The 27,835-nt window shown below is 31.7% G+C and overlaps 1 protein-coding gene across 2 annotated transcripts in view; it reads left to right on the forward strand.

The window, feature by feature from the left end:
* Positions 1-7,286: 7,286 nt before the first annotated feature.
* Positions 7,287-27,835, forward strand: part of LOC105838388 (ADP-ribosylation factor-like protein 13B) — an 88,267-nt gene continuing 67,718 nt past the window's right edge. The window contains exons 1-4 of one of the 2 annotated variants that reach the window (XM_012683921.3): positions 7,287-7,427; positions 7,800-7,928; positions 8,016-8,086; positions 13,258-13,391. In XM_012683921.3, coding sequence (XP_012539375.1) covers positions 7,837-7,928; positions 8,016-8,086; positions 13,258-13,391 — 297 coding nt within the window. In that variant the 5' untranslated portion in view covers positions 7,287-7,427; positions 7,800-7,836. Of the gene's footprint in view, positions 7,428-7,616; positions 7,929-8,015; positions 8,087-13,257; positions 13,392-27,835 lie in introns of those variants that run through there. The other variant, XM_028192096.2, reaches the window with a different exon arrangement.

Consider the following 27,835-nt stretch of genomic DNA (forward strand, 5'->3'; position numbering starts at 1 on the left):
AGTGTAAAAATATCCTCAAAAGAATCCTCAAAAGATCGGTGTAAATTCGGATCATCAATTGGTGGTCAACACTGAAATGAGGATTAACCTCAAAAGAAACCCTCAAATGGGGGTCAAATGAAGGTAACCCCAAAATGGGGGTCAAATGAAGGTACCCAAATAAATGGGAGTGACCTTCAAAGTGTAATTCCCAAATGAAGGTAAGGAAATAGAGTCACTTCCAAATAAACTTTTAAGAAAACCTGCTCAAACGAAGAATGACTCTGAAATAAGTATGACTGTATAATTGTAATAAATAAGCTTGAATAAAAAAAATTGTTTGATTCTGGGCGTAAGCTAGCTGTCATATATCGATAAAATTGAATGACTATAATGATAAATTTCGGAAAATATGTGTGTAAATAAAGCTGTAGGGAATTATTATTATTTAATATACTGTTTAAATACATCCAACGTGTACGTATAATGTTGTTTAAAAAAATGAAGATGACAGAATGAATACTATATATACTATAAATTTAAACACAATTATATATTTTTCACATAAAATGCACTATTATATCTATGTAATTTAGAAAACTACAATAATTTTGGTTTTTCAATAATTTATTATATTAAAATTTTATTAAAATAATATAAACATAACATACCTTTTTTTATATATGTATAATTATTATATAACTTATTATACACATATTTATAATGTTATAATATTAATCTTTTATATTTTAATGTTATAATATTAATCTTTTATATTATATAAAGTTATAATATTAATCTTTTATATTTTAATATGTTATAATATTAATCTTTTATTGCATAGAAATATACCGTTTTGATTCCATATCACAAATAATCTTATATAAAAAAGTAACACAAAGTAACCCGTAGGAAAAAATTATGCAAAAATTACTGCATAAAAAATTGCATATTTTTGTGCATAAATTTCTGCAGTTTTTACAAATTTTTGTACAAAATTGTGAAAGCGAAAATTTTGTACAAAAATCTGTAAAAACTGCAGAAATTAATGCATAAAAATATGGTTTTTTATGCAGTAATTTTTGTATAATTTTTTCCTATGGACAGATCTTACAAAAATGATTAAACTAAAAAATACGGTATTTTAGAGTATAATTAATACTTATATTAATGAAAGCATCAATTCATTTGTAGTTCCGAGCAACATTCTTACATTTGTTCGAAACAGTAGTGTTGAATAACTTTTCTCCATTTGGTGTATTTTTAAATTGGCTGAGTACGTAATCTGTAACATTCATTATACCAATTACGTGAATAATATAAACAAATTGAAAACAATAACACCCTGGTGGAAAAAATATTCCTTGAAAAACTCGAAAAAATCAAAATAAATTAAATTTATAGCTTAAATTCTCATGGTTTCCAAAAACTCTTTTGTTTTTATTACGTTTTTTATTATTAGAATTTTCAAGATCTTTTTTAATAAACTAAGAAAGTTAACTCTATCAAATTCTTTTGTCATTTATAATTTTTCTAAATTTTGATATCAAGTCATAAAATAGTTTTAAAAAAGAAACTTTTTTTCATGTTAACATTCAATGGAAAGTGTTTTTCTCGGTTTTTTTTCTGAAGAATTAGGAAAAAAACAAAGATTTTCGGCAGAAGTATGACAATTTCAAGTTAATTTTTTAGAAGAATTTAGATATATTCAATTCATTTTTTAAAGTTTTTTGTACACTGTTTACAAATGTATATAATAAGATAATTTTAAAATTTCTTTGTTTATTAATATTTCCTGCTTATCTTTTACTATTCTCTGTACATTTAAAAAAATATAGAATTTATTTGATAGAATTATGAAACATATGTATCTATTTATCGATTGATTAACATTTTAGAAGTGTTCACCAAAGGAAAGCCTTCGGCACACGATATGATTTTTCATGCTAGATCACATACGAGGCGTCTTACTACGTATCCTCATTGGCTTACGATTGGTGACATAATCATCTGAGCCAATCAGGACACATATTAGGATTCCTCGTATGCAATCTAGCATGAAAAATTGTATCGTGTGCCGAAGTAATAAATGGTAAAAAGTGTATCATAATTATGTTAAACAAATTACATTCGATCGAGTAATCATTCAAAAAAAGACCAGATTTTCTGGGAACTGTAATAAGTATATTAAAATTATTTTTACATGTTATGAATTTCTATCAATCTTTTCTATATTTCCTAATTATGGTGCTACCTTCTAAAATAAATGTTCATTTTTTAGTGTTTCATACAATTTTACCAAAGAAACATTTGTCGCATATGTAATTTATATATTTATTTATGACTTTCTGATTAAAAAATACTTATATTACAATTTATTTAAGTTTACGTAATTTTTGTTATTTTTTACTTCCTCATGTTGTTTAAGAATCTACCCACACAGCACGGGGAGCTCCCGGGGAGCTCCCGAGGAGCTCACAAAATTTTTCATAAGCTTCATTTAAGCTTCCAAAAAATTCGCACGGAGCTGCTATGTCCGCTTTTGAGAGCTCCTTGAGAGCTTCATTTGAGCTCGCAGAGAGTTTATAAATCATGTTTTAAGAGCTCCCTGCGAGCTTCAAAATAATTTTTGGGAAATTTCTATATAAGCTTCCCGGGAGCTCTTATGTCCGCTTTTGGGAGCTCCCTGAGAGCTTAGATGAAGCTATCAGGGAGCTTATATAGAAGCCTCACAGGAATTATTTTGAAGCTCGCAGGGAGTTCTTAAAACATTATTTCTGAACTCCCTGCCAGCTTAAATAAAGCTCTCAGAGAGCTCTCAAAAGCGGACATAGGAGCTGCCGTAAAAAATTTTATTTTTATAATTTCCCCCTTTTGCTCTCTCTGAGTTGCAAAGGCCCACGAACTCTCTTCGTGTAACAAAAACAATATATACTACACTTTGCTGCTAGTGAAGTACTAACTGTTAGGTAAGCCGTGAGTGATGGTTTTTTTTTATAAGCCTTTTGGAGTAAATTTTCTCACGAGAAGGAGCGCCGTGCCTTCGCCTAGTGGCGATCTTGGGAACTACTCGCGACTATATGACTATACATGCAGTACATTAATTTACCCGATATGTTCAATCTCTGGGAGTTTGTTTTGTCGAATTTTGTAAACTTCTTGAAAACTCAGCAAAACGAATTGCCTGGGAGCTTGTTTTGTCGAATTTTGTAAAGTTCTCGGAAACTCAGCAAAACGAACTCCCTGGGAGCTTGTTTTGTCGAATTTTGTAAGCTTCTTGGGAGCTCAGCAAAATGAACTCCCTGGGAGCTTAATCGGAGCTTTGTGCTGTATGGGTATGGTACACCGAGATAAATCGGAATATATTCCAACTCTAGATACAGGGTGTGTTCGAAAATAGCTTTCGCTGGTGCTGAGAGAAAAAGTTAAATTGATAGTATTGAGAATTTCCAACGCTGCGTTCGTTTTCTCCCAGCTGGGAGCTGGGAGTTGGAGACCGATCAAATGGGTGCATTTAGTGCAAATAGCAATAAAATATTATGTCAGGCGCGATAACGTATGCATATATTTTATATAACCAAAATTTATCAGTTAATTCAAGGTAATGTTTTTTCTTTGTTTAATAATACTTAAATATAAAATAAAATTTAACATTTATATTAATAAATAAAAAGCAAAGAATGAAAGGAACATTAAATTTTATTAATATTTTTTATTATAATGTATGGTTGCCGTCTATGCCCTATAGGTAGCAAAAATAGAAGGTACAACCGTATGCGAATAATAGTTCGATAATTCTTCATGTATTATAACTTAATTGCTACAATGTGTTCCAAATAATTTTTTATTTTTGGTACGTTTCTCCTTTCATCTCGTGTTGTTACTGAACAAGATATTTTGTAATTCTTCATCGTCGTCATCACTGTTATATATTAGACGATAAACTATACTAGAAGAATCAAACATGTTTTCGAGTAAAATATTCTTCAATAATAACTTTTCCATAATAATAATAATTAATGTTGATTAAATTTGTATTCTTTTTATTGACTTTCGTTTCTTGTTCAACAATACAAAAAGAAAGAGCCTGTAAATACATTATATTAAATAATTATTTATATATTCAGTAATTTTTTATATTGATTAGTTAATTTACGAAAAGTAATAATTTATGAATTTGCATTAAGAAAATATTTTATTTCAAGTAATTTGTTAAATTTTATGTCATAACCACACATAACAATAAAAGATATTAAGAGAATTTTAATGTTCCTCTTATTTCTTGCTTTTTATTTATTAATAATGTTATTTTACATTTACTCTATTTTACATTTAAGTGTTATTAAACAAAGGAACTACCATGAATTTGCTAAATTTCAACAATCGTAGGTATAAGTTATATAAAACACGTGCGTACGTTATCGCTTGTTAAGATATTTTTTGTTGTCATTTGCACTAAATGCACCTATTCGATCGATCTCTACTTCCAGCTACTTCCAACTACTTCCAGCTGGGAGAAAACGAACACAGCGTTGGGAATTCTCAGTACTACTAACTTAACCTTTTTCCTAACACCAGCTAAAGCTATTTTCGAACGCAGGCACAGGGTGTTTACGATAATGGCTTAGTTTACATCGTGCATTTGATACGCGTATCAGGTACCATATTCGTATCAAATTCGTACTAAATATTTAGTACGCACGATGTAAACGCTGCCGGATCAATTTGGTACGAGCGTATCAAGTAGGAGTATCGTACTAAACTGATACGCGTACCAAGTGATACAAATGTCGATGTAAACGCATAAAACGCATTTTAGAGAGAATTTGGCAATTGAGCATAACCTCAGTGCTAAAATCTAAAAACCGGTGTGAAAATGTCTTAGTAGGAGACATCAATATGAATTAAATTTGTATTATATTTTTCACAGTACATGCTTAGTACATTCGATGTAAACGCGCCCGTACTAAGGCTTTGGTGCGCACCAAACTTAATACGCGTACTAAGGTTTTGACGATGTAAACTAAGCCAATGGCTATTCGAGTAATTTTCTCTAGGACCGAAATATATGATAAGCACAACCATCTACTATCATCATGATTCGTGACAACTCAATGCTGTCCGGTATAGCCAAATCATCACGAGCAAGTTGCGAGTTGCGAGTTCCGTGAGTTTGTAGCCTAAATATATAGGTAACCTAAAAAGTAATTATAGGTAACCTAAAAAGTACGACATAAATAATTTGATTATTACAATTAATTCTCGCACAGATCTTGGACACACTTTCAGTGCTGGCATTCCTCCTCCATTTATATGTACTCAAAGGCCGAAGCACAAAATATGGCGTAATGATTAAGCAGTCATAGACGTAGACAACGCACAAGCTTTATCTACGTCTACGCCTACGATTGTCTTAAGGCCATTGCACGTACATTTCCTTAATCGTAATCGTAAGATTTCGACCAATCATATTGCTCAAATTAGTCGCAACTGACTGAATTAACCAATCATATTGCTCAATTTCTTACGATTACGATTAAGAAAATGTACGTGCTATGGCCTTTAATCATTACGCCATGTTTTGTGTCCTAAGGTCTACAATGGATGTCGTAAGTCGTATCGTAAGAATTCGCTTTTCTTCTCTCTTTTTTCTCTAAGATCAACTATGATTGGCTAGATTTCTTACGACACGACTTACAATATCAATTGTAGACCAGGGCCCCTATTCTTGAATTCATTCGCAAGAAAACGTATGCGCAAATACCCGCTCTAACAGAAAAGTTGCAAGTTTATTGGTTGAAAGCCATACGATAGCCAATAAATTTTTAACTTTTCTGTAAGAACAGAATTTGCGAATACGTTTCTCTTGCGAATGAATTCAAGAATAGGGGCCCAGGCCTAAAAGGCCATCTACAATGGAGAGTCGTAGGCCGTAGCAGTAGTCGTAGAAAATGTCTTCACTTCGTATTGCTTTACTGTTTACAGCCTACAGCAGACATTGAGCCAATTCATTGCGTGCTTACGATGAGCGTTGGGGCATTCGGGATTAGTTTTTGGTCGCCTTTCTTTGATGGCCGGCTTGTATGTTATTGCTACGTCGTTTTTATTCTAGACAGCATTGTCGTAGTTTTAGTGCTGTTACGGCTAAAACACTCCATTGTAGATGGCCCTTTACTGTTTACAGCCTACAGCAGACATTGAGCCAATTCATTGCGTGCTTACGATGAGCGTTGGGGCATTCGGGATTAGTTTTTGGTCGCCTTTCTTTGATGGCCGGCTTGTATGTTATTGCTACCGTCGTTTTTATTCTAGACAGCATTGCCGTAGTTTTAAGGTGCGTTCCGTTTCACGCATGATACGCATGATGCATCGTTCATCTTTGTTGTTTGTCAAACGTTAAACAAGGATGAACAATGCATTATGCGCATCATGCATTGAAACGGAACGCAGCCTTATGCCCAGTCTACAATGAGTCGTTGGTCGTAAGAAATTTAACCAATTATGTTCGGTTATTCTTCTCTAAGATCAACTGTGTTTCTTACGACCAACGACCAACGACTCATTGTAGACTGGGCATTAGTGCTGTTACGGCTAAAACACTCCATTGTAGATGGCCCTTAAGGGCCATCTACAATGGAGTGTTTTAGCCGTAACAGCACTAAAGGGCCATCTACAATGGAGTGTTTTAGTCGTAACAACGCTAAATCTACGACCATGCTGTCAATAATATAAACGACGTAACAATAATATACAAGCCGGCTATCATAGAGAGGTGACTAAAAACTAACCCCGAACACCTAAACGCTCATTGTAAGCACCCACTGAATTGGCTCAATGTCTGTTGTAGGCCGTAATCAGTAAAACAGTACGTAATGAAAATATTGTTTACGACTACTGCTACGGCCTACAACTCTCCATTGTAGATGGCCCTTAAAACTACGGCAATGCTGTCTAGAATAAAAACGATGTAGCAATAACATACAAGCCGGTCATCAAAGAAAGGCGACCAAAAACTAATTCCGAATGCCCCAACGCTCATCGTAAGCACGCAATGAATTGGCTCAATGTCTGCTATAGGCTGTAAACAGTAATGCCCAGTCTACAATGAGTCGTTGGTCGTTGGTCGTAAGAAATTTAACCAATCACAGTTGATCTTAGAGAAGAATAACCGAACATAATTGGTTAAATTTCTTACGACCAACGACCAACGACTCATTGTAGACTGGGCAAAAGCAATACGAAGTGGAGACATTTTTTACGACTACTGCTACGGCCTACGACTCTCCATTGTAGATGGCCCTTTAAAGGGCCATCTACAATGGAGAGTTGTAGGCCGTAGCAGTAGTCGTAAACAATATTTTCATTACGTACTGTTTTACTGATTACGGCCTACAACAGACATTGAGTCAATTCAGTGGGTGCTTACGATGAGCGTTCAGGTGTTCGGGGTTAGTTTTTAGTCACCTCTCTATGATAGCCGGCTTGTATATTATTGCTACGTCGTTTATATTATTGACAGTATGGTCGTAGATTTAGCGTTGTTACGACTAAAACACTCCATTGTAGATGGCCCTAAAGCCTCGTCTACAGAAGTCGCAAACAGCCAGTTGCGACTTGCGACAGCCAATGATTGTCGAGCTTTAACTAGAAACTAGACGCTCATTGGCTGTAGCAAGTCGCAACTGGCTGCTTGTGACTTCTGTAGACGAGGCTTCACTTGTCAGTGTAGTAAGGTTATATTTGTCAAGAGAATAACTTTTTTTCAACCCACTGTTGAATGATTAACACGGGATTATCGTTACCGCGAATGCGAATGATAGGAATCCACTGAAGTACAATTAAGGTCGTGAGAGAAGTATGGGAGTACGATTCTCTCTTTTTTTCTCTGCAATGGATAGTTGTATCAGAAACCTGTTGAAAAGGCTGCAGAGAAGTCGCACTGTAGAGAAGTATATATTATTCATGATGCAAAGAGTACCTACTATGAAGGAGAAAATTGACACCTTTTTGCTTATATTTCTTTTTTATCACTTCAGAACTATAGTCCTGCTCATTGCAGGATTGGACAACGCTGGAAAATCTACAATACTGAATCACATTAGTGGTGGTAAATTTTTTAAGAATTAAAAAGAAGATTAATGTAAGGTTACCAGATTACTCTGTTTACTATAGAAAATTCCTAAATTGGATTTTGTGTTCCCAATTTTTTTTCTAAGACTGCTTTTCTTTTAAGAGGCACAAATTGACACACTCACACACAGTTTCTATTAGAGATGGAGAACTATCTATAATTACCAATAATTTGATATCTAATTATCGATAGTTTTCAATAGTATAAAATACATTTATAAAATGTATTTTGTGTATTACATAAGGCCTTTTAAAAATTATTCAAGTTAATTACATGTATAAATGCAGAATTTTTAATGTTTGAAAATAAATTTGTAATGTTTGTAAATAAAATTGTAATCTTTTAGGGACATTAATAAAATTAAAAAGGATGTGATTAAAATAAGTTGTGATTTGATTATATTTTACATAAAATTTTAAAAGAAAAATTATATTTGCTTACATAAAATTGTATATTATATTTAAATTGCAAAAATTAAAAAACTTCAAAAATTTCAGCTAAACATTTGATTCTAGCAACAAATATTTTTTGCTGTAGCTGCTAAATTTTAATAAATAATAAATTTAGCTTTGGCTGAAATGACATTAGTCCTTATTTTAAAGATACATTTTTGCTGTTGTGGCTAAATTTTGATGACAAATCCTCTTTTTGCATGTACATTCTGCTTTTTTGCTTATTATTAAAATTTGTTTTTGTAATAGCATTTATATCGGCAATAAAAAATAAAACAAATTATTGAAAGCTATCGATAATTACAAAAATACCATTGATAATTTTTTAATAATTTTGATAGTTAAAACTTGATAGTGCATTAATAGTTTTCTAACTCTATTTGCTATATTTAAATGGAACCCTATATACACAGTATGTATGTATAATGTGATACCTAGAGCTTTTTCCAACAAGTGACACAGAAGAACATAGTGAATAATTTCATCCTTGTTTAACATTGACATATGAGATAAAATGATTCACTGTGTTACACTGGAAATTTTCGAGCAAGAGACAAAAATTGACTGCAGTAATTCTGGGAGCTTTCCAGGAAAAGACAAATTAACACAGCAGTAATTCTGTCCTTGTCTCTCATTGAATATCAAACGAAGATAGAAATTCTGCTGTGTCAATTTGTGTTACTTGTTGAAAAGCTCCCATAGTTTTTGTTTCCAACTGAATATCATACAAAGACAAATACTGCTGTGTATCACTTGCTGGATAGCTCCCACTGTATTTTGTTGTTGTTGGAAAATACTTTTAATCTTACAGGATTTATCATAAAACTTCTCAAACAATGTGTTTTTACATTTTATAAATGTTTCAATAAATTTTTTAAATTTTGATGTGAAATTAAATTGTTATTTATGGTTATAGAGTATATAATGCTTAACGTTATAACTTTTAATTATGTAAACAATTAAATTCTTAATATATATAGATACATACTCAAAAATTTTATTGAAATACTGGAACCAAATACATTCTTTGATCAAAAATACACTTTAACCTTTGTCTCAATCAGAAGTGTGTTGACTGAATTTGCATCAAATTCTAAATGGAAAGAGACTTATCAACTGTGTTTCGTGAAAGAAAAGTAGTCTGAATTGTTCTAAATTTGTATTTTATCGCTTAATGTTTATTCTTTATATACATCTCAGAGATTGTTTTGTTATTGATCCTTTTATTATTAATTACACTTGGTCTATAAATTTATTCATTGACTTTGGACATGTAAGTTCTCAATATTTTATTTTAATTTATATCTTTCTTTCTCAAATCAGTTATTTTGGCTTATTTGAAAGATTGGAAGATTTTGATACCAAACGCTGGCCAAAATTCTTGTGGAAAGCGTGGCGATGATAAGTAGGGAGAGGAAAGCACCTTTTTTTAAAATTTATATCTTTTATTTTTAAGTAATTGTTTCTCCGATTAAATTATAAGTTAATTTGGTTGTTAATTATCAATATAAAAATTTTAACATTAACAAATATAGAACAGTTTATTTCATACGATGTAACAGACTTCACTTATATTTAAAAAAACAGAAGAAAATGAGATGAGAAGTATACTTTCTACCACCCTTGACAGAGTTAATTTTCTGTTCTTAAACTTTTAAATTTTAATGCTATGAAAAGAATTTATTATGTTGAATACTTTATGTTATTTAAAAGTTATTTAAAGATAAATTCAGAAGGAATAAAAGTAATTTTATATATTATATGACTTTTTAATCACTGAAAATTTAATTTAAAATATTACTGATCACTATTTATTTGATTGCTATTTTAATTTTGAAAAAAATATTTTTTGTCACTTTTTTGTTAAAAAGCAGTTTTATTTTTTTAATTTGATTGAACGGCAACATTGTTTCAATAAACATGATATGGATAGACCCGTAAAGACAGTTACAGGTCCAGAATTCAAGACGAAAGGCAGAAAGGCCGAAATGGAAGTGTAAAAAAATTGTTAAATATATTTTTTCTTTTGCCGCTACACTCTTAAAAATTTAAAACTCACATTAATATAAAACATTTCAGCATTGAAACAATAATCTCACTTGATATTTTACGAACAGGTCCTTTGTGATTTTTGATTAATTGAATTATTCGAATTATATCAATATTGGTCTCACTCTTTTTGTTTTTACTTATATAAGAGAAATTTTAACAAATTAAGATTATTCAAGATTGATTATTAAACTATATGATTATCTAATATTTCTAACTTTCTAACTTTAATGAAATATAATAAATGTTAAAGGTATTAATTATGATGATATCATTGAAAGGAAAAGTAATTGAAATAATTATTTTTATTTATAAACATTAATACATATGAATAATATATATTTTTTGTTTTATATGAAAATTACCTATAAACATAAACAATTTAATGTTATATTTCTTTTATTTCCTCTTTTAAAAAAATTAAAAAGCTTAAAAATAAAACAAATACGTGAAAAGCTAGTTACAGCTCTGTGGATTGATCTCATAGACAAAGATTTTTTAAGAGACTTTTTGTAAATATTTAAACATTTATAATTAAAAAACTAAGCTTTAATCATAATTTTTATTACTGATTTTTGTTTTATTATCTAGAATTACACATAAATTTTTTCCCATCTATTATTGAATCCTGTATAAAATAACATTAGTTTTACGCATTAGGTTATCATTTCTTGTGCCAGCATATTTTGTAAAGTTGAAATTTACTCCCGAATTTAGTGAAAAATTTAGTATAACTTATACTAAGCAAAGATCTTACGCTAAGTAGAGTCTTATACTTATTAATCCTCTAATTGTGGGATAGAAATCAATGTTTTGTGCCATTTTTATGGTGAAAAAAAGTTTTACAATTTTATTCACAAATTTATTCTTTACATTTTTGGGATTGCTTATTTTAAATTTGAGATAAAAATTTCAAAATTTAAAATGGCGGATTCAATATAGAAACCCATTTTCTATGTAGAAAATCTGATTATTTTTAAAAATCTTGATGCGCCATATTGGATCCGCCATTTTGAATTTTACAATTTAGACCTTAAATTTGAATTCAGCGACCCCAAAAACTTTGAAATACTTGCCACTATAAAAATTTTGGTAGTTTAACTTTTTTTTTTTTTTAGATGCACATATATATGTGTCATCCACAGTGAAGAGATTAAAATCTTATACTGACAAGGAGAACACTAGAGATGTCCCTCTCCCATTTTGCTGAGTTTTATACATGTTGTAATCCTACCCTTTATTTTATATTAAAGTATTACGATGCAACTCTCAAGCGTTCTCAAGAAAAATGAGTTTCAAAATTTGCATGTTTCTTATATACCAGGTTGTAAGAACCGATTTGCAACTAGCGGCGTAGCCCAGTCAGCAAAGCGCTTGGTTACTACACTGCATGTTGCTGGTTCAAATTTCTCTCCCTCTCTTTTTTTTATTTTTAATACTGTGGAATATGTTATTTTTTCACGAAGAACAATGTTTCATTAATAAAATTAATAAAATTTATTATATTAAGAAATTGCTTTATATTTTTATGGTTTATGTAATAAAAATTATATAATCTTATATTATTTTATTTTTACAAGTTGTGCTTTATGCAATTTATAATAAATATCTTACAATTTATAACATTTTATAATAAAAAAGGAAATGTAAGCAAAAGGAAATGGAAGAAAATTTATATTTAAAAAGATCTATTTTATTAATAAATAAGGCATACAATATATCAAATTTTTCTATCAAACTCCTTTTTGGGAATGAGATTAAAAAGATACTTTTACTAACACAAGAAATTTGTTAAATGCACGACTTGTGCTATGCATTTAAAAATAATATAAAGTTATATAATTTTTATTATATAAAACAAAAATATGAAGCAATTTTTAAGTATGATAAATTTTATTAATCTTATTAATAAAATATTGTTCTTTGTGAACAAATAATAACATATTCCACAGTATTAAAAATAAAAAAAAATGAAGGAGAGAGATTTGAACCAGCAACATGCAATGTAGTAACTAAGCGTTTTACTGACTGGGCTACACCGCTAGTTGCAAATCAGTTCTTACAACCTGATATAAAAGGAAAATTAATTTTTTTCGGAAATTACAATTTTCAAGATTTTTTTTAACATAAAGCTTTTCAAATTTTAACGTTATAATAATCAAATAATACTCTAAAAGGATTGAAGTTAATCCCCAATTTGTTTAGTTCTTATATCTTTGATAGTTTTAAAACAGTAACTGTTTGAAAATTGATATGGGTTCGCTGTATCCAGTGTGACAACGATGCGATAAGTGTGACAACCGAGGGTTAACATGAAATAAAGGAAGGGTAGAACTATAATATACATAAAACTTAGCAAAATCGGAGGGGGTGTTCTCCTTGTGAGTATAAGTAAAGCCTGTGGTACATATACTTGTTTTTGTACTGCTTGAATTACTTACTAAATGGAAATATTCTATTTTGATTGGTGCAATTTTATCTATCTTCAGAAATGACCAATCAGAACAGAGTATTTCCATCTAGCAAGCAATTTTGTATGAAATCAAGCATCGTGTGCCGCTGACTTAAGATCTTATATTAACTGGTACTAAAAGGAAGCTAATTGCTGTACATCAAAAATTTTTTATGTAATTATATATTATATAGATTCAGATCGAAACGTGTTACCGACGATAGGATTTCGGACAATATCCCTAAAGCACAAATCATATTTCGTGAAGATATACGATCTTGGGGGCAGCTCCCAGATAAGAGGATTGTGGCCTAAATATTACATTGATGTAAGTGATTTGTAGTTTTTAATCGAAGAAAAATAAATAAGTTGCAGTAAAAATATTAAACGAATTATCAACTACTATATTTTTCTTGTTAAAAAATTTTGATAAAATTTGAATAAAATTTTAACAACTGTTTATTGAATTTTATATTTATTTTAGAATATTTTGCTAATTTCATAAAAATTTTAACAAAATTTCATAAAAAAGCTAATAAACTTATAATAAAACGACAATAATAAATAATATATTGAAATTTGAATGAGATTTGAATTATCAATACAGAGTATCTGCGATTTCTTTTATTGTAATTTTATCAACAATTTTAAAAGAGTCTTTAAAGTCGTTTTGTGCCTTTTATAGAATTGGTTCAAGAAATAACCACAAAGATTTTCATAAACCATTTATAAAAATAACGTTTTAATTCGAAGAACAAGGCATCCAAAGTTTTAGATTTTATAGGACATTTCGTGTATTTATAGATTATGTGTCGTAATTTACCCTGTTATTAATTAAATACAATTATTAAACTTCCTTAAAAACTGCGTTTAATTATGACATTTAAAATATGTAATTTTGGTAATTTTAATTTAATGCGCTCATATTGAGAATGAGAATAAATCCCGAGATATTTTATCTTACAAGGGAACGGTCGAAAGTATTTCTCATTGATTTCAAAGAGCTTTAGATATGTTGTAGCACATAAAAAAATATTCATTGTTCCGGCTATGACCCGTTTTCTTGCAGTAGCTGCATTGTTGCCCTGCTGTATTTACTCGTGGCCGCCCTTCCGGTTGTGGTAATTTGAACCGATTGGCGTACCTGCTTCGGCCGTCTTCCATCGAATCCGATCTTTTCACACTTTCCGCAACAGATGATCGGAGTACGGTTATTCCGTTGGGCATTTGGCACATCCCGCTTGTTGCTGCTGAGGCGCGTGCTTGCTCCTTTGATTTTCTTTTCCGCGCTCCTGCGATAGCCTCTTGAAGCGTGTTATATCGTTGAGCTCGAACCAACAGCTTTATTTCTTCGTGCAGCCTTATTTGATAGTTGTAGAGTGCTTCCTTGATGCTGTCTAGTAGATGCGCTCTGTTGTTCCATCGTATGATTTTTACCTTCCTCCATGGACTCGTACAACTCTATGGCCAGGTTGTCTACTCTTCGTCTAAATTCTTGGGCGGTCTCGTTCGCTTTCTGTTTTAGAGAGTTAAATTCGACCTGTAAATGGGCGGTGCTGCGCTTACCCAGATATTCGTTTTCTAATTCCCTTTTTAGTTGGTTATAATTCTCTGTATCGCGAGTGTGGAAGTCTATCTTTGCTTTGCCCTTGAATTTGGTGTATAATATCGCGTCGAGGAGTGTAAATTTGTCTGACGGATGTATGTTCTTCATTGCATAAGAGCTCGCGTTCAGAAATTCTCGTATCCGATCCCTCGAAGTTACGTTAATCTCGGGGATCATATTACGCACTTCTTTTAAACTTAAATACTGTGTATTGGTCCCGTGCTGGTGCCATAAATCTCTGGGCGAGCGCCTATATTACAGATCTAGCGCGTGGCTAGTAGGGCGTCGCGTATTCCTGGCAGTTTCTCGTGGCGGCGGGTGAAATTTCGATTTCCAAGTTGGAAACAAAGCTTGCGAATTTCGAATAGTAAGTCATGGAGCATCATGTTCTCCATAGGGTGTATCGGCTGCCTATGGGTTTGTAGTGCTGCCGATGAATTTCCGCTTTGTTCACTAGAATTACGGAGCTTTTGCGTTTCTTTCTTGGGTTCTTTCCGGATTATGCGAGGCGACGCATGTGGCGAAGAGCGTGTCGATGGTCCAGCTACGTCTGTCCGCGTTGATAAACGTGTTCATATTGTTATTTACTAGACTAAAGTCTGGTCCCTGTACCGGGAACGCGCGTTCGGTCATGATAATTGGAGAATTAGCTCGACTATCCAAAATTTGAATCGCGTTATCGAATATTTCTGTCAACGCGTCTTGAACAACGTTAAGCGCTGCATCAATGTTTTGCTCGGTGGACATTCATGTTCTGTTACAAGCGTGTGTGCTGAGTTTGCGTTACAATTTATTTTGTGATATCGTATGTCGCGTTGCGCTGGTGCGTTTGTATTCATGTACCTTTTGAATTACGGTAGCTATTCTAGCTATTTCTTTTACGGTAATCGTAGTTATCAGGGATCAGTCGGTGTTTCGCTTTATTCGCGTTACAATTTTATGTCGGATTTACATAAGTATGGCGATAAGCTGCATGGTGTGGCGATCAGCTGAGTCTCGTCGCGGTAGGTCTCGGCGTCGTCTCGGGTTTTACCGTTATCACTGACGCGTGGTGTACGCTCCGACGCGGCTGACTTTCTGGCTTGTACAGTTGATTGCTTGGTGACGCTCGGCTTCTCTTCTTTTGGCAGTGAATATTCCACTGTTGCCACCACTGTTGTACCCCTCGTTGGAGTACGTTGGGGATCGCTGCCCGAGATCTTGCGAGAAGGGTTTTTAGTCACTTACACCGTTCTTTGTTTCGAGCACTTTATTGATTGTTTACAATGGCACGATATACGGTTAGATCGCAACCCCGCAAGGCAGAGTGTTGCGTCTATGAGTTTACTGACCACGACCCCGCAAGGTAGAGTATCGTGTGTTAGCTCGAATTGACCCGTCCTTCACTTTCTTTCGGCGGTTTATATATCCGTTAATTCGTTGTCTGACGGAGAGAAGGTGAGGATTGTGTGAGGGCGTAAATCGGTCAGTGTTTCAAAATCTTGCTTAGATAGCAAGTGCTGTCTAAGGAGTATTGCGCTAATTGTCAGAACCTCGCGCAATGGTCGTTGCAGCTGACCAATTTACGTCATCGGTGCTACTGACACCTTTCTTACCTGACTGTACCTTACTGACACCTCGGTATGAGTGTGTCACTCATAACAATGTACACTGGCGCAAAAAAGCGAGACAAAAATTTTGACAGAATTTTTAGACAATCTTTAAAGTGATGCAACTTTACAAAAAATTATCCAAATTACATGAATTTTTTTTTAAATTAAAGCGTAAAAACTACTTTAAGAATTCCTAGGCGAAAGTTCATTCTTTTCTGAGCAATTAAAAAAAAACATGTCGATACGATGGTTTTTGTTGATACATGAGTTTGAAATTTGCACTGCATTTTAGGGTATTTTAGCGAATAAGTATGATTTGTTAAGTGTGACCCTTTTGTATCGCATAAAAACCAAACATGTTTTTTTTCATTGATAAAAGTAAAAGTTTGTTATTTTTTACAAGGTTCTCATTAAAATCTTGCTAATATTAATCCAAATTTTTAAAGTTTATTTTTTTCTGAGCAATTAAAAAAAACATGCTGATACGATGGTTTTGTTGATCATACATGAGTTTGAAATTTGCACTGCATTTTAAGGTATTTTAGCGAATAAATACTTTGGATACCAATAACAGACCCGCGGAACCCGCCCTCAACGTTTATTAACGCTGACGCACATGAATATTTGCCAGACGAGAATGTGAATAATACAGCGTGGAACGCGAGGTCACTCGTAAAGAAAGAGGGGAAAATAATTATTCCTTAATATTTAAATATTATATAACGACATTGCTGATTAATTAAAATATATTGCTTAAAATTCATTCGATTGTTTAAAAAATTTGTAATTAACGAACCGACGGATCAAAACTGGTATTGCCCTGATGCGTAGTAGATATTAAATATCCTGTTCAGTTTTTTATCACCAGGGTTACCCTCAACGAGATCCAGTCAGCCAATACCACCATGCCGTTGGGTGACCAAACTCGACTCCTTATTTAAGCAGTCGACGCAGCAGGACGGTGATCCGTATTGTACGAGTCGCGGAAAATTATTTTGTACTTAAATAATTCAAAGGGGGTAATAATATTAAAATATTTATTAACGAAACAACTCTTTGGTTGTATATCTCGAAAATATAGGGATGCGATCAGAAATTCAAGTATTTAATTTATTAAAATGTTATGAGTATGGAAAACGATTCGTCAAATCACGAATGATATTTCGTGGTCTGTAGCATCCCGAGATCGCATAAAGGATTAGGACCTATAAGAGCTTCACATTTGTTGTTAGCGAAGGCATGCAAAATGATTAGTCGTTATCAAATAATAATAATAATGATCAAAAGACATATTATATTCAGTGAAATAATATTGTTGTTGTTAATGTGCACTATGTGGAGGTTGACAATCGGATTTTACATATTATTTGAAAGAGTTTTTTAAATAAAATTTGAATTTTTATTTTTTATGTATGAATATGTGTATTTTATGCGTGATCTGAGCAGACTGCTAAAATAGCGAACCTTCTGTTGACTTCAGTAAAACTGGTGCGTCAGCTATCTGCTATATTCAGATCAGTAAGTACCCGACGAATTTCAGAGCCACATGATGTGCAAAATCCGACCGTCAACCTCCACGTGGTGCATATTGGGTCACTTTGATGACGGCAGTATAATTGAGTTAAACAATAAGGTAATTGTTTAGAATCGTGGCTTTTCCAAATTTTGAAGTTTTTTGCAGGTTTCTTTGTAAAAATCTTTGTTGTGACTCCGACAGTGATAATCAATCGGGAGAGCCCGAAAAATATGTAACCTAATTTTTGTGGCCATTTTTTTCGAAGTGATTTTTTATATTGGTAAATATGCATGATAAGGGTCTATACGTGAAATTAAAAGGTAGTAGATCTTATGTATTTTTGCTCTCTGAATCCAAAACTGTTGTTAGAATTAGGGGGTCGCCTGTATTTTCTAAAATATCGTCATGGAAATAACAAAACATGATAAATATTACATTTAACAAAGTAAAAAACACACACACGCACGCACGCACACACACAAACACACACACACACACACACACAATATCCTTTCCTCTTATAAAATAGCCATGTAACCCTAAAGTTGCCTGCTAATCGCGATTGCATTGTTGCCGCTTTATTCCGATCGCGATTGGCTGTCTCGCGCTTGACTCGCTTCGTGTGCGAGAGTCGTGGTTTGACAGTTTAGTCGAGAGTAGCTGTCATTGAATTTTGACAGCTATCATGTGAATATACATATTGATGTGCACGTAACAAATCGGTTATGTGCATATTACATATTAAACACGACTCTGAGGATGTACTATCTGCAATAAAATCATTTGTTGTGAAAAATAAAAACAATTATTTTTTATAATAACAAAAAGTTAAACAAATTTTGCAAAATTTTAAAATGATAAATTACAATTTAATATTTTACATGAAAAAACTTTATGTATATACACATAACACTTAGTGAAAAATAACTCATTGAATTGATATCAAATTAAGAGAGAATTGATATAAATTGCATTGATCAAATCAAATTGATATCAATCCTCTTATAAAATAGCCATGTAACCCTAAAGTTGCCTGCTAATCGCGATTGCATTGTTGCCGCTTTATTCCGATCGCGATTGGCTGTCTCGCGCTTGACTCGCTTCGTGTGCGAGAGTCGTGGTTTGACAGTTTAGTCGAGAGTAGCTGTCATTGAATTTTGACAGCTATCATGTGAATATACATATTGATGTGCACGTAACAAATCGGTTATGTGCATATTACATATTAAACACGACTCTGAGGATGTACTATCTGCAATAAAATCATTTGTTGTGAAAAATAAAAACAATTATTTTTTATAATAACAAAAAGTTAAACAAATTTTGCAAAATTTTAAAATGATAAATTACAATTTAATATTTTACATGAAAAAACTTTATGTATATACACATAACACTTAGTGAAAAATAACTCATTGAATTGATATCAAATTAAGAGAGAATTGATATAAATTGCATTGATCAAATCAAATTGATATCAATTTGATAGTTATTTCTCACTGGAAGAGTTAGAAAGATAAACAGTGACAAACACAAACAAGAAAGATATGAAAAAATAATATGGGCAAAATATAATAGAGTGTATAAAGCAATAAAAATACATGAGAAGCCTTTGTATATTTTAATGGGGTATAAAAGTAGAGAGTCAGTCAATGATAGCAAGATTTAAGTGCGAAAACGAGGCATTAGGGAATAGATATTGAAAAAAAGAAAAAGTGTAATTTTAAATTGCTACACAATTTAAAAGTAGAGACTTTAGAACACTTATTAGAAGAATTTACAAAATTGCGAAGACAAAATTTCTTTGTTAGGAAAATGTTATCAGAGGTAGATATAGGTAACTATTGAAAAATGCTATGTACTCGTCTGGAACTTGCTATAAAATAGTAGTTTACTATTGTAGTGCGGTGCCAGCCGTCTAATAAAAAAATTGTTTAAAAATGCTTAAAGACCGGAATGTAAAAATGTATTAGAGACGAGAAATGAGCGTAAATAGTTATAAAAAATTCTATGTAAATATTTAATCATGCCATGTAACCCCCTTCCAAAGTTTGAGAAGTAAGGGAAAATAAACGAGTTGTGTATATGTTATATGCAATAGTAATTTTATGCAGGGTGTAATAACAAATAAAAAAATAACATTTGGCGTGCGCGAAGCGCGCGCATGTTCTAGTCCTTTTCTAAAAAAGATATGTTATTTATTTATCGAATGTATCGAAGTCATCTCGAAAGTCTCGAAGAATTGTTGCCTTTAATCCGCGATGCTGATTGGTTCTTTCGCTGATCATTGAGCCGCATGCTTCGTAGTGTTTGACAGTTGTGTTTTCAAATCAAAATTGGTTATATCAAAAGTGTGTAAGTAATAAGGTAAGTAATAAAGAAATATATTAAGTAATAATATAATCTCTCTCTCGGAAATAACAATATCTTTAAAATTTTATAATCTTTTAGAAAAAAAGAAGGAAAGGAAATAGATTGGTAGGAGAAAGAGAGAGTTTCGACTTTTGTAGAAAGAAGAAGCAGAAAAGGAAACAGAAGGTGAAACAGCGACTTCTATAGAAAGAAGGAGTGGAAAGAGAGAGAGAGAGAGAGAAAGAGAGTGTAAGAAAGAAGAAAAAGAAAAGTGTTAGAGCATTAACAATAAATATTATTGTATTGAGTATTTTATGTAGTTAGCAGCTCGCAATTACATATATTATTGGCTAATTTTTTTTCTGTGTGTGTATATTTGTGTATGCGCGCGCGTGTGTGTGTGTGTAAAATTATGTAAATTTATAAATAATTACATAATATTATATAAAAATATATTTTATTAAAAATTATTATTTACTTAATTCTTTTAACTTTTTTTTAAATAAATACATACATATGTGTGTGTGTATTTATAAAAAAAAAGTTTAAAAAAAAAAGTAAATAATTTTTATTAAAATATGTTTTTATATAATATTAAGATATATTAAGTAATAATGTAATATATATAGGAAATAACAATAATATCTTTAAAATTTTATAATCTTTTAGAAAAAAAGAAGGAAAGGAAATAGATTGGTAGGAGAAAGAGAGTTTCGACTTTTGTTGAAAAAAGAAGCAGAAAAGAAAACAGAAGGAGAAACAGCGACTTCTATAGAAAGAAGGAGCAGAAAAAGAGAGTGTAAGAAAGAAGAAAAAGAAGAGTGTTAGAGCATTAACAGTAAATATTATTGTAAGTTAGCAGCTCGTAATTACATATATTATTGGCTATATTTTTTTCTGTGTGTGTATATTTGTGCGTGCGCACGCGCGTGTGTGTGTGTGTAAAATTATGTAAATTTATAAATAATTACATAATATTATATAAAAATATATTTTATTAAAAATTATTATTTACTTAATTCTTTTAACTTTTTTTAAATAAATACATACATATATGTGTGTGTGTGTGTATTTATAAAAAAAAGTTTAAAAAAAATAAGTAAGTAATTTTTATTAAAATATGTTTTTATATAATATTATGTAATTATTTATAAACTTACACTTACACGTTTTTTATTCAAAATTGCAGAAGATAGAGGATAGATATAGACAACATAAAAATATGATTAATAATTTGTGTTGAGAGAGAAAGAGAGAAAGAGAGAGAGGAAGAAAAGGAGAGTGAGAGAGCGTGAGATAAAAAAAATAAAAAATAAAATTTAAAATAATTAAGTAAATAATAATTTTTTATAAAAATGTTTTTATATAATATTATGTAATTATTTATAAAATTATACTTACACGTTTTTTATTCAAAATTGCAGAAGATAAAGGATAGAGGATTAAAGAAAGAGAAAAAGATAAAGAAAGGAGAGAAAAAAAGAAAAGAGAGAAAAGATTCAAAAAGCATAATTCTTTTAAATTAATAAACATTAAGACATTTCATAAAAAAGCGGAGAGAAAAAAGGAAGAAAGACGAGATAGGTATTTAATAATTGTTTAAAAAGCTGTAAAGCTTGTTTTGTCAAAATTTTGAATTTTTAATGACTTAATTGCGTTTTTATTTTTAACATATATAAATGTTTTTATTTAAGGTTAAAGAAAATAAACATTATATTAAAAAAAGAAAAAAAGAAATAGAGGAATCAGAGAGTAAGAGAAGAAAAAAAGAAATATTAAAGAGGTATATATAGAAAATAGAAATAAAAATTTACATAATATTAATGAATGTCAGGGGTAGAAAATCAATATATCATTTGGTTGTAATTAACATTGACTCCAAACTGGTAGATATATTGATTTTCTTATAGCTGTTTCAAAATCAATTAATATAGCTGATACGGACGTAAAACCATATATACACTGCAAAAAAATGTAATGTATCCAATGAGATATGTAGTTGAGGCTGCCTACTCAATGCAATACTATATGTTATATTAGCACTTAACAAATCAAACTTTCACCTAGGGATTCTCAAAGTAGAGTCTTTGCCCTTTAATTTAAAAAAAGTATATGTAATTTAGATGATTTTTCGCAAAGTTGCATCAGTTTGAAGATTGCCTAAAAATCGGTCAAAACTTTTGTCTCGTTTTCTTTCGCGCCAGTGTTTATATAGATATTTATAAAAAATAAAAAGTTTAAAAAAATTGCAAGAATTAAGTGATAGGTAGAAGAAGAAGAGAAAGAGAGAGAGAGAGAGAGAGATAGAGAGAGAGAGAGAGAGAGAGATTGATTGATTGATTGATCTTTTATTAGCTTTCTCAGCTATTTTCAATACATATATATACAATTTTATACTACATCATTAAAAACAAACTCTTTTAGCATACGTTTAAACATTTCTAAACGATTACAATGTTTAACTTCGGGTGGTAATGCGTTGTACATTAACACATCCTCATAAAATAAACTTTTTTGCGCGCTTCTTGTTTTTCGAAATTCAATAACAATATCCTCTGTCTGCCTAGTATCGCGTTCTCCCTCTACTATTCTAAGTCTATTACTAAAATGCTCCGGCATCATATTATTTAAAATCTTAAAAATAAACATGCACATATTGTAATACAGCCTTTGTCTTATGGTCATAAATTGCAGCGCTTGATGCATACATTTAACTTTGGTACGTCTGTCACATTGCAATATGACTCTCATAACTCTATTTTGCGCTATTTGGAGCCTACTTAACTGTGTATCTCCCATATCTATTAGTAGCGTCGCACAATACTCAAAGTGAGGCGCTATGATTGTCTTGTATATCGTACATCTAGTGTAAGCCGAGATAAAGTTACCTATTCTATTTAAAAAACTTATTTTCTTCCCTATTTTCTTTAGCATGTAATCACAGTGACCGCTGAATCTAAGTCTATCATCAATAATTATGCCCAAGTACTTTATTGTTTCTACGCGCTCAATCTCATTTCCATCCAAACATCTCACAATAGTATTGCCTCTCAATTCTTTCCTTATACCTCTAACTAACATATATTTTGTTTTCTCCGCATTCATTTTCAGTTTATTAATATTCATCCATTCCTCCACTACGTTAAATGCAATATTCAATTTCCTCTCTACCTCCGCACTACTCTCACCTGTTACATATATCAAGGTATCGTCCGCAAATATTTTTATATTACACACCTCCGAGCAAACGTTAACAATATTCATATATATTATAAACAACAATGGGCCCAATACCGAACCCTGTGGCACTCCGTATTCCGTAATCAGTATCTTAGACCATTTATCATTAAATTGAACTTGTTGCATTCTATCTTTTAAGTACGACCTAAACCATTCTAGAACTGTTCCTGTAATACCATACTGGTATAATTTCTCTAGTAATCTTCCTCTATCAATTGTCTCGAAAGCCCGTTTAAGATCTACAAAAATAACTCCTACTATTTGTCTCTCACTAATAATCAATTTCCATTCATCTATAACTGTTTGAATTGCTGTTTCACACGAATAATTTTTCCTAAAGCCCGACTGATGTTCCGTTATAATGTTATTACTTTCTAGGTAGACCTCAATTTGCTTTTTAACTATTATCTCTAATACTTTTTCATATATTGGTAATATATTAATAGGCCTATAATCACTTGCCCTCTTAGGTTTCTCTACTTTTGGTATTGGAATTATCGTGGATGTTTTCCACTCTTTCAAGAAACAACCCTTACTCATTGACTTATTTATTATATCACAATATTCCTCTTCTATGACACAAAATACCGTTTTTAATATATCGCTAGTTATTCCTTCTTCTGTACCTTTCTTTTTTGGTAATTCCTTAATGATTTTTATTACTTGTTCTGTCGTAATTGATTCAAATTTTTCTAGCTCTCCCTTCTTTTCAATACAATAAATAGTTCTCTTATTTGTGCTTGTTGTATAATTCTTATCTATAGATTTTATTATGTCTTTAATACTTTGTATATAATATAAGTTAAATTTATCAGCTATATCACACTCTATATTATTGTCTAATATTTCAAAATCTATTTTTCCTACAAATTTCGCGCCTATTGGTCCTCCTCTAATAATTTCTTTTAATGATTTCCACATAGTTGTGGGATTGTTACTATTATGATCAATCATGTTTTCATAATATTCTTTTTTCTTTGTTCTAATTAAACTAACTACTGCATTTCTTTCTATTTTAAATTGTTGCCAGTTTTGTTCCGTGCTATCGTACAGTGCTTTTCTATACGCCTCATCTCTTCTAGTCGCTAGCTCTTCTATTTCCTTTGAATACCATTTTTTTCCTTCCCATATTTTTGGTATTCCAAAAATTTTCTTAGGTGCTGAGATGTCTAGCGCATCTACAATACTATTAATTAAATTCTTTGCCTTTACATTAATATCTAACTCATTAATATCTAAATCATATCCTTTTTCTAAATTACTCTCCACTAGCTTAATAAACTCATCCGCATTATATCTACTATAATCCCTGCCACTGAATTCTTTATATTTATTTACAATTTTGTTCGTATTTATCACAACTTTTATCCACGCATGATCCGTTATCTTAGGTTCGTACTTGACTTCTACATTTATATCTTTATTCGCAAAAACTAGATCTATAATTGTTTTACTATTTTCGGTAACTCTCGTTGGTTTATCCACATACTGCTTCATACCTAGACTTTGCATAGTCGTTAGTAGTTTATTTGTATAATAAGAGTCATACAATCTATATTAAAGTCTCCTAATATTATACACTCTTCTTTTATCGTTAATTCTTCTACTATCTCCTCTAAGAATCCTATAAACTCTCCATGTGACGCACTCGGTGAATGATATATTACCATTAACACTCCTTTAAACAATTTCTCTTTTACTTCTATTGCAACGCACCACACAATCCTTTCTAATTTTTTCAATACTACTATCTCATACTTGATATCGTCTCTTACATACAGAGCAACCCCCCCCTGTATTTCTATTTTCCGCGTCGCATCTAACCACACTGTATCCCGGTACACTTATTTCACTGTCTTCAATTTCCGCAATCAGTCTCGACTCCGACAATGCAATAATTGCCGGATTTAATTTCTTCATAATCTGATGCTGTATCTCGTCCTTATGTGCCATTAAACTTTGCGCGTTTGTATATATTATCTGATCCTCTTCTTTCTGTAATTGCTATTTTTTGGCTTCCCATCCACCTCTCCTCTTTTCTTCTTTGATAGCCCTCTTGTATGTCGGGCATTCCGGATCCAGAGCATCATGATCGTCTTTTATTTTTAAATTATATGTTTTTATTTTAAACATACAATTTACACATTTGTTCTGCTTCTCTCTACATTTACTTGCTTTATGCTTTCCTGTACATTTATGACACGTTTCATCTCTCGTATAGTTTTTTGCAATGTGGTAGAATCCCCAGCACTTGAAACATCTCTTTATGCTAAAGTAATTGAACACAGGACATTTTCTCCAGCCTATGTTCAACTTTTCTTTTTTTAACATCAATTCATGTGTTACTTCATCTACTTCAATTATTAAAGATCTACCTTCTTTTCCTTTCCTTCTAGATTGACTATCATCCATATTTTTTCTTTTCGGGATTTTCTTGACTATGCTTATACGAGATTCACCAATACTATTCTGTTTCTTTATTGTATCTATTAGCTCATCGTCATCCAACTCTATTTCTTCCTCACTAATATTAACAATTTTTATTTTCGGCTTCTTTTGTAGTGATTCTGTAACATTATAATTGTCACCTAGTTTAGACTGTACTACATCTTTTAATTTATCTATTTCTTCTCCGGTCTCACATCCTAGAATTACTGTTCCTTCTCTTCCTTTTCGTACCTTTGTTATCCCCATTGGCATATTCTTAATATCAACTTTTTCTTTTATTATTTTTTTAGTGGTCTCACTTTCTTGCTGAGTCTTCGGTTTGATGATTATGATGTTTTCCTTCTTTTTCTTTATTGCCTCACTGTAACTGCCGCGCACATTTTCCGCTGACGCCTGCATTCCTCCTCGTATTATTTTTCGTAAGTCTTCCATTTCTTGTTTAATAGTTTTTATTTCCTCTTGCACTGTTTCCTTAATCAGCATTTTTATTTCTCGTTTGCATGCCATTTCATCTTTCATCTCTCTCATAGTTCTTACTAACCAATCAATTTTCTTATCCATGCCCACGTTGATTCCTATCGCTCTGCTACCGCCACTTCCCGTCGATCCCGTAGAACTTAGTCTTTCTCTTCCGCTTCCCGTCTGTATTGGTGTTTTTTTCACATCTATATCTTTTTCACTGTCTACTGTGAACTTCTCATATGGGCCAGGACAAGACACATATTCTCGATTTCTGTCATACACCTTATGTTTACTTGCACATCCAGGATGGAAGAAAAGTTTGACACATGACTTACATGTCACGACCTGACTTTTTATTTCCTTCTTACATGCGGCACATCTATATTCCGCATATTCATCGACCATATTAGTAGGTATCGGCTGATGCCGATCCTATCGATACGGGCGCCCACTCACGTACGTAACTTTAATTAATATACACGTCACTATAAATGTCTACCTGTCGCGATATGTATGACCCGCATGGAAAATATACTGATTTTCCGCATAGATCCACGCACTCTCGCTAGAAAACTTTGGTCCTATTTGGTCCTTACGCGTATTCTTACAGCCACGACACCTTTTTATAATTTTCTTTTACTTTTTAATCACTTTAAATTAACTGCATTTGCGGAGCGATCTTTGACACGTCCATCACGGTAGAGACCGAGAGAGAAAAAGAGAGAGAGAGTGCGAGATTTCGGGAAGGTAACATTTGCGTTTTAAATATTTTGAAAAAAAGGAATCTTAAACTCTTAATTCTCATTTCTTATTAATTATCATTCTCAATAATTATCAATTTTTATTAATTATTATTATTCTCATTAAATATCATTTGCGTTTTAATTATTTTGACATTTTGTGTATTTTAATAGAAGAAAAGGAATGAGATTAAAGAGAAAGAATTGAGATCGAGAGAGTTTAAAAAAGAAATCCAGAAAGTGAAAGTGTTGAAATTTGATTGAAAATTATCAGGTAACATTACGTATAATATTATAAATTTTAATTTATTTAAAAATTTAAATTTAATGTTGTATTATTAAGGCATAAGATTTAAAAAATTTAATTTTAAAGTTGTTGGATGCTTGTTGTCAGAAGTTGTTGAAATGGTCAGAGAGCGATAGTGAGTTTTATCGAAAGAGATTAGAAAAGGAAAGAGATTAGATGAAAGGAAATTATAATTGAGAGAGATTAAACAAGAAAGCCAGAAAGTGAAAGTTTTGAAATTTTATTGAAAATTAACAGGTAACGTTACATATAATATATTATAATTTTAATTTATTTAAAGGGGATTAAGTATGGAGGTAAAGTGTGTAAGAGTGATATTAAAGAAACATGCAAAATATATAATTAATAATTTGTGTTTAGAGGATAGAGAGGCGAGAGAGAGAGAGAGAGAGAGAGAGAGAGAGAGAGAGAGAGAGAGGAGATCGAAGAGGCAGCATACGGAGAGCGGAGAAGGATACGTCTCTCAGATGAGGAGTGCGTCCTCGGGGGGGTTGTTCTCTAGGCTTTTC

The sequence above is a fragment of the Monomorium pharaonis genome, chromosome 8, assembly GCF_013373865.1.
Source record: "Monomorium pharaonis isolate MP-MQ-018 chromosome 8, ASM1337386v2, whole genome shotgun sequence".
Taxonomy (NCBI): Eukaryota; Metazoa; Arthropoda; class Insecta; order Hymenoptera; family Formicidae; genus Monomorium; species Monomorium pharaonis.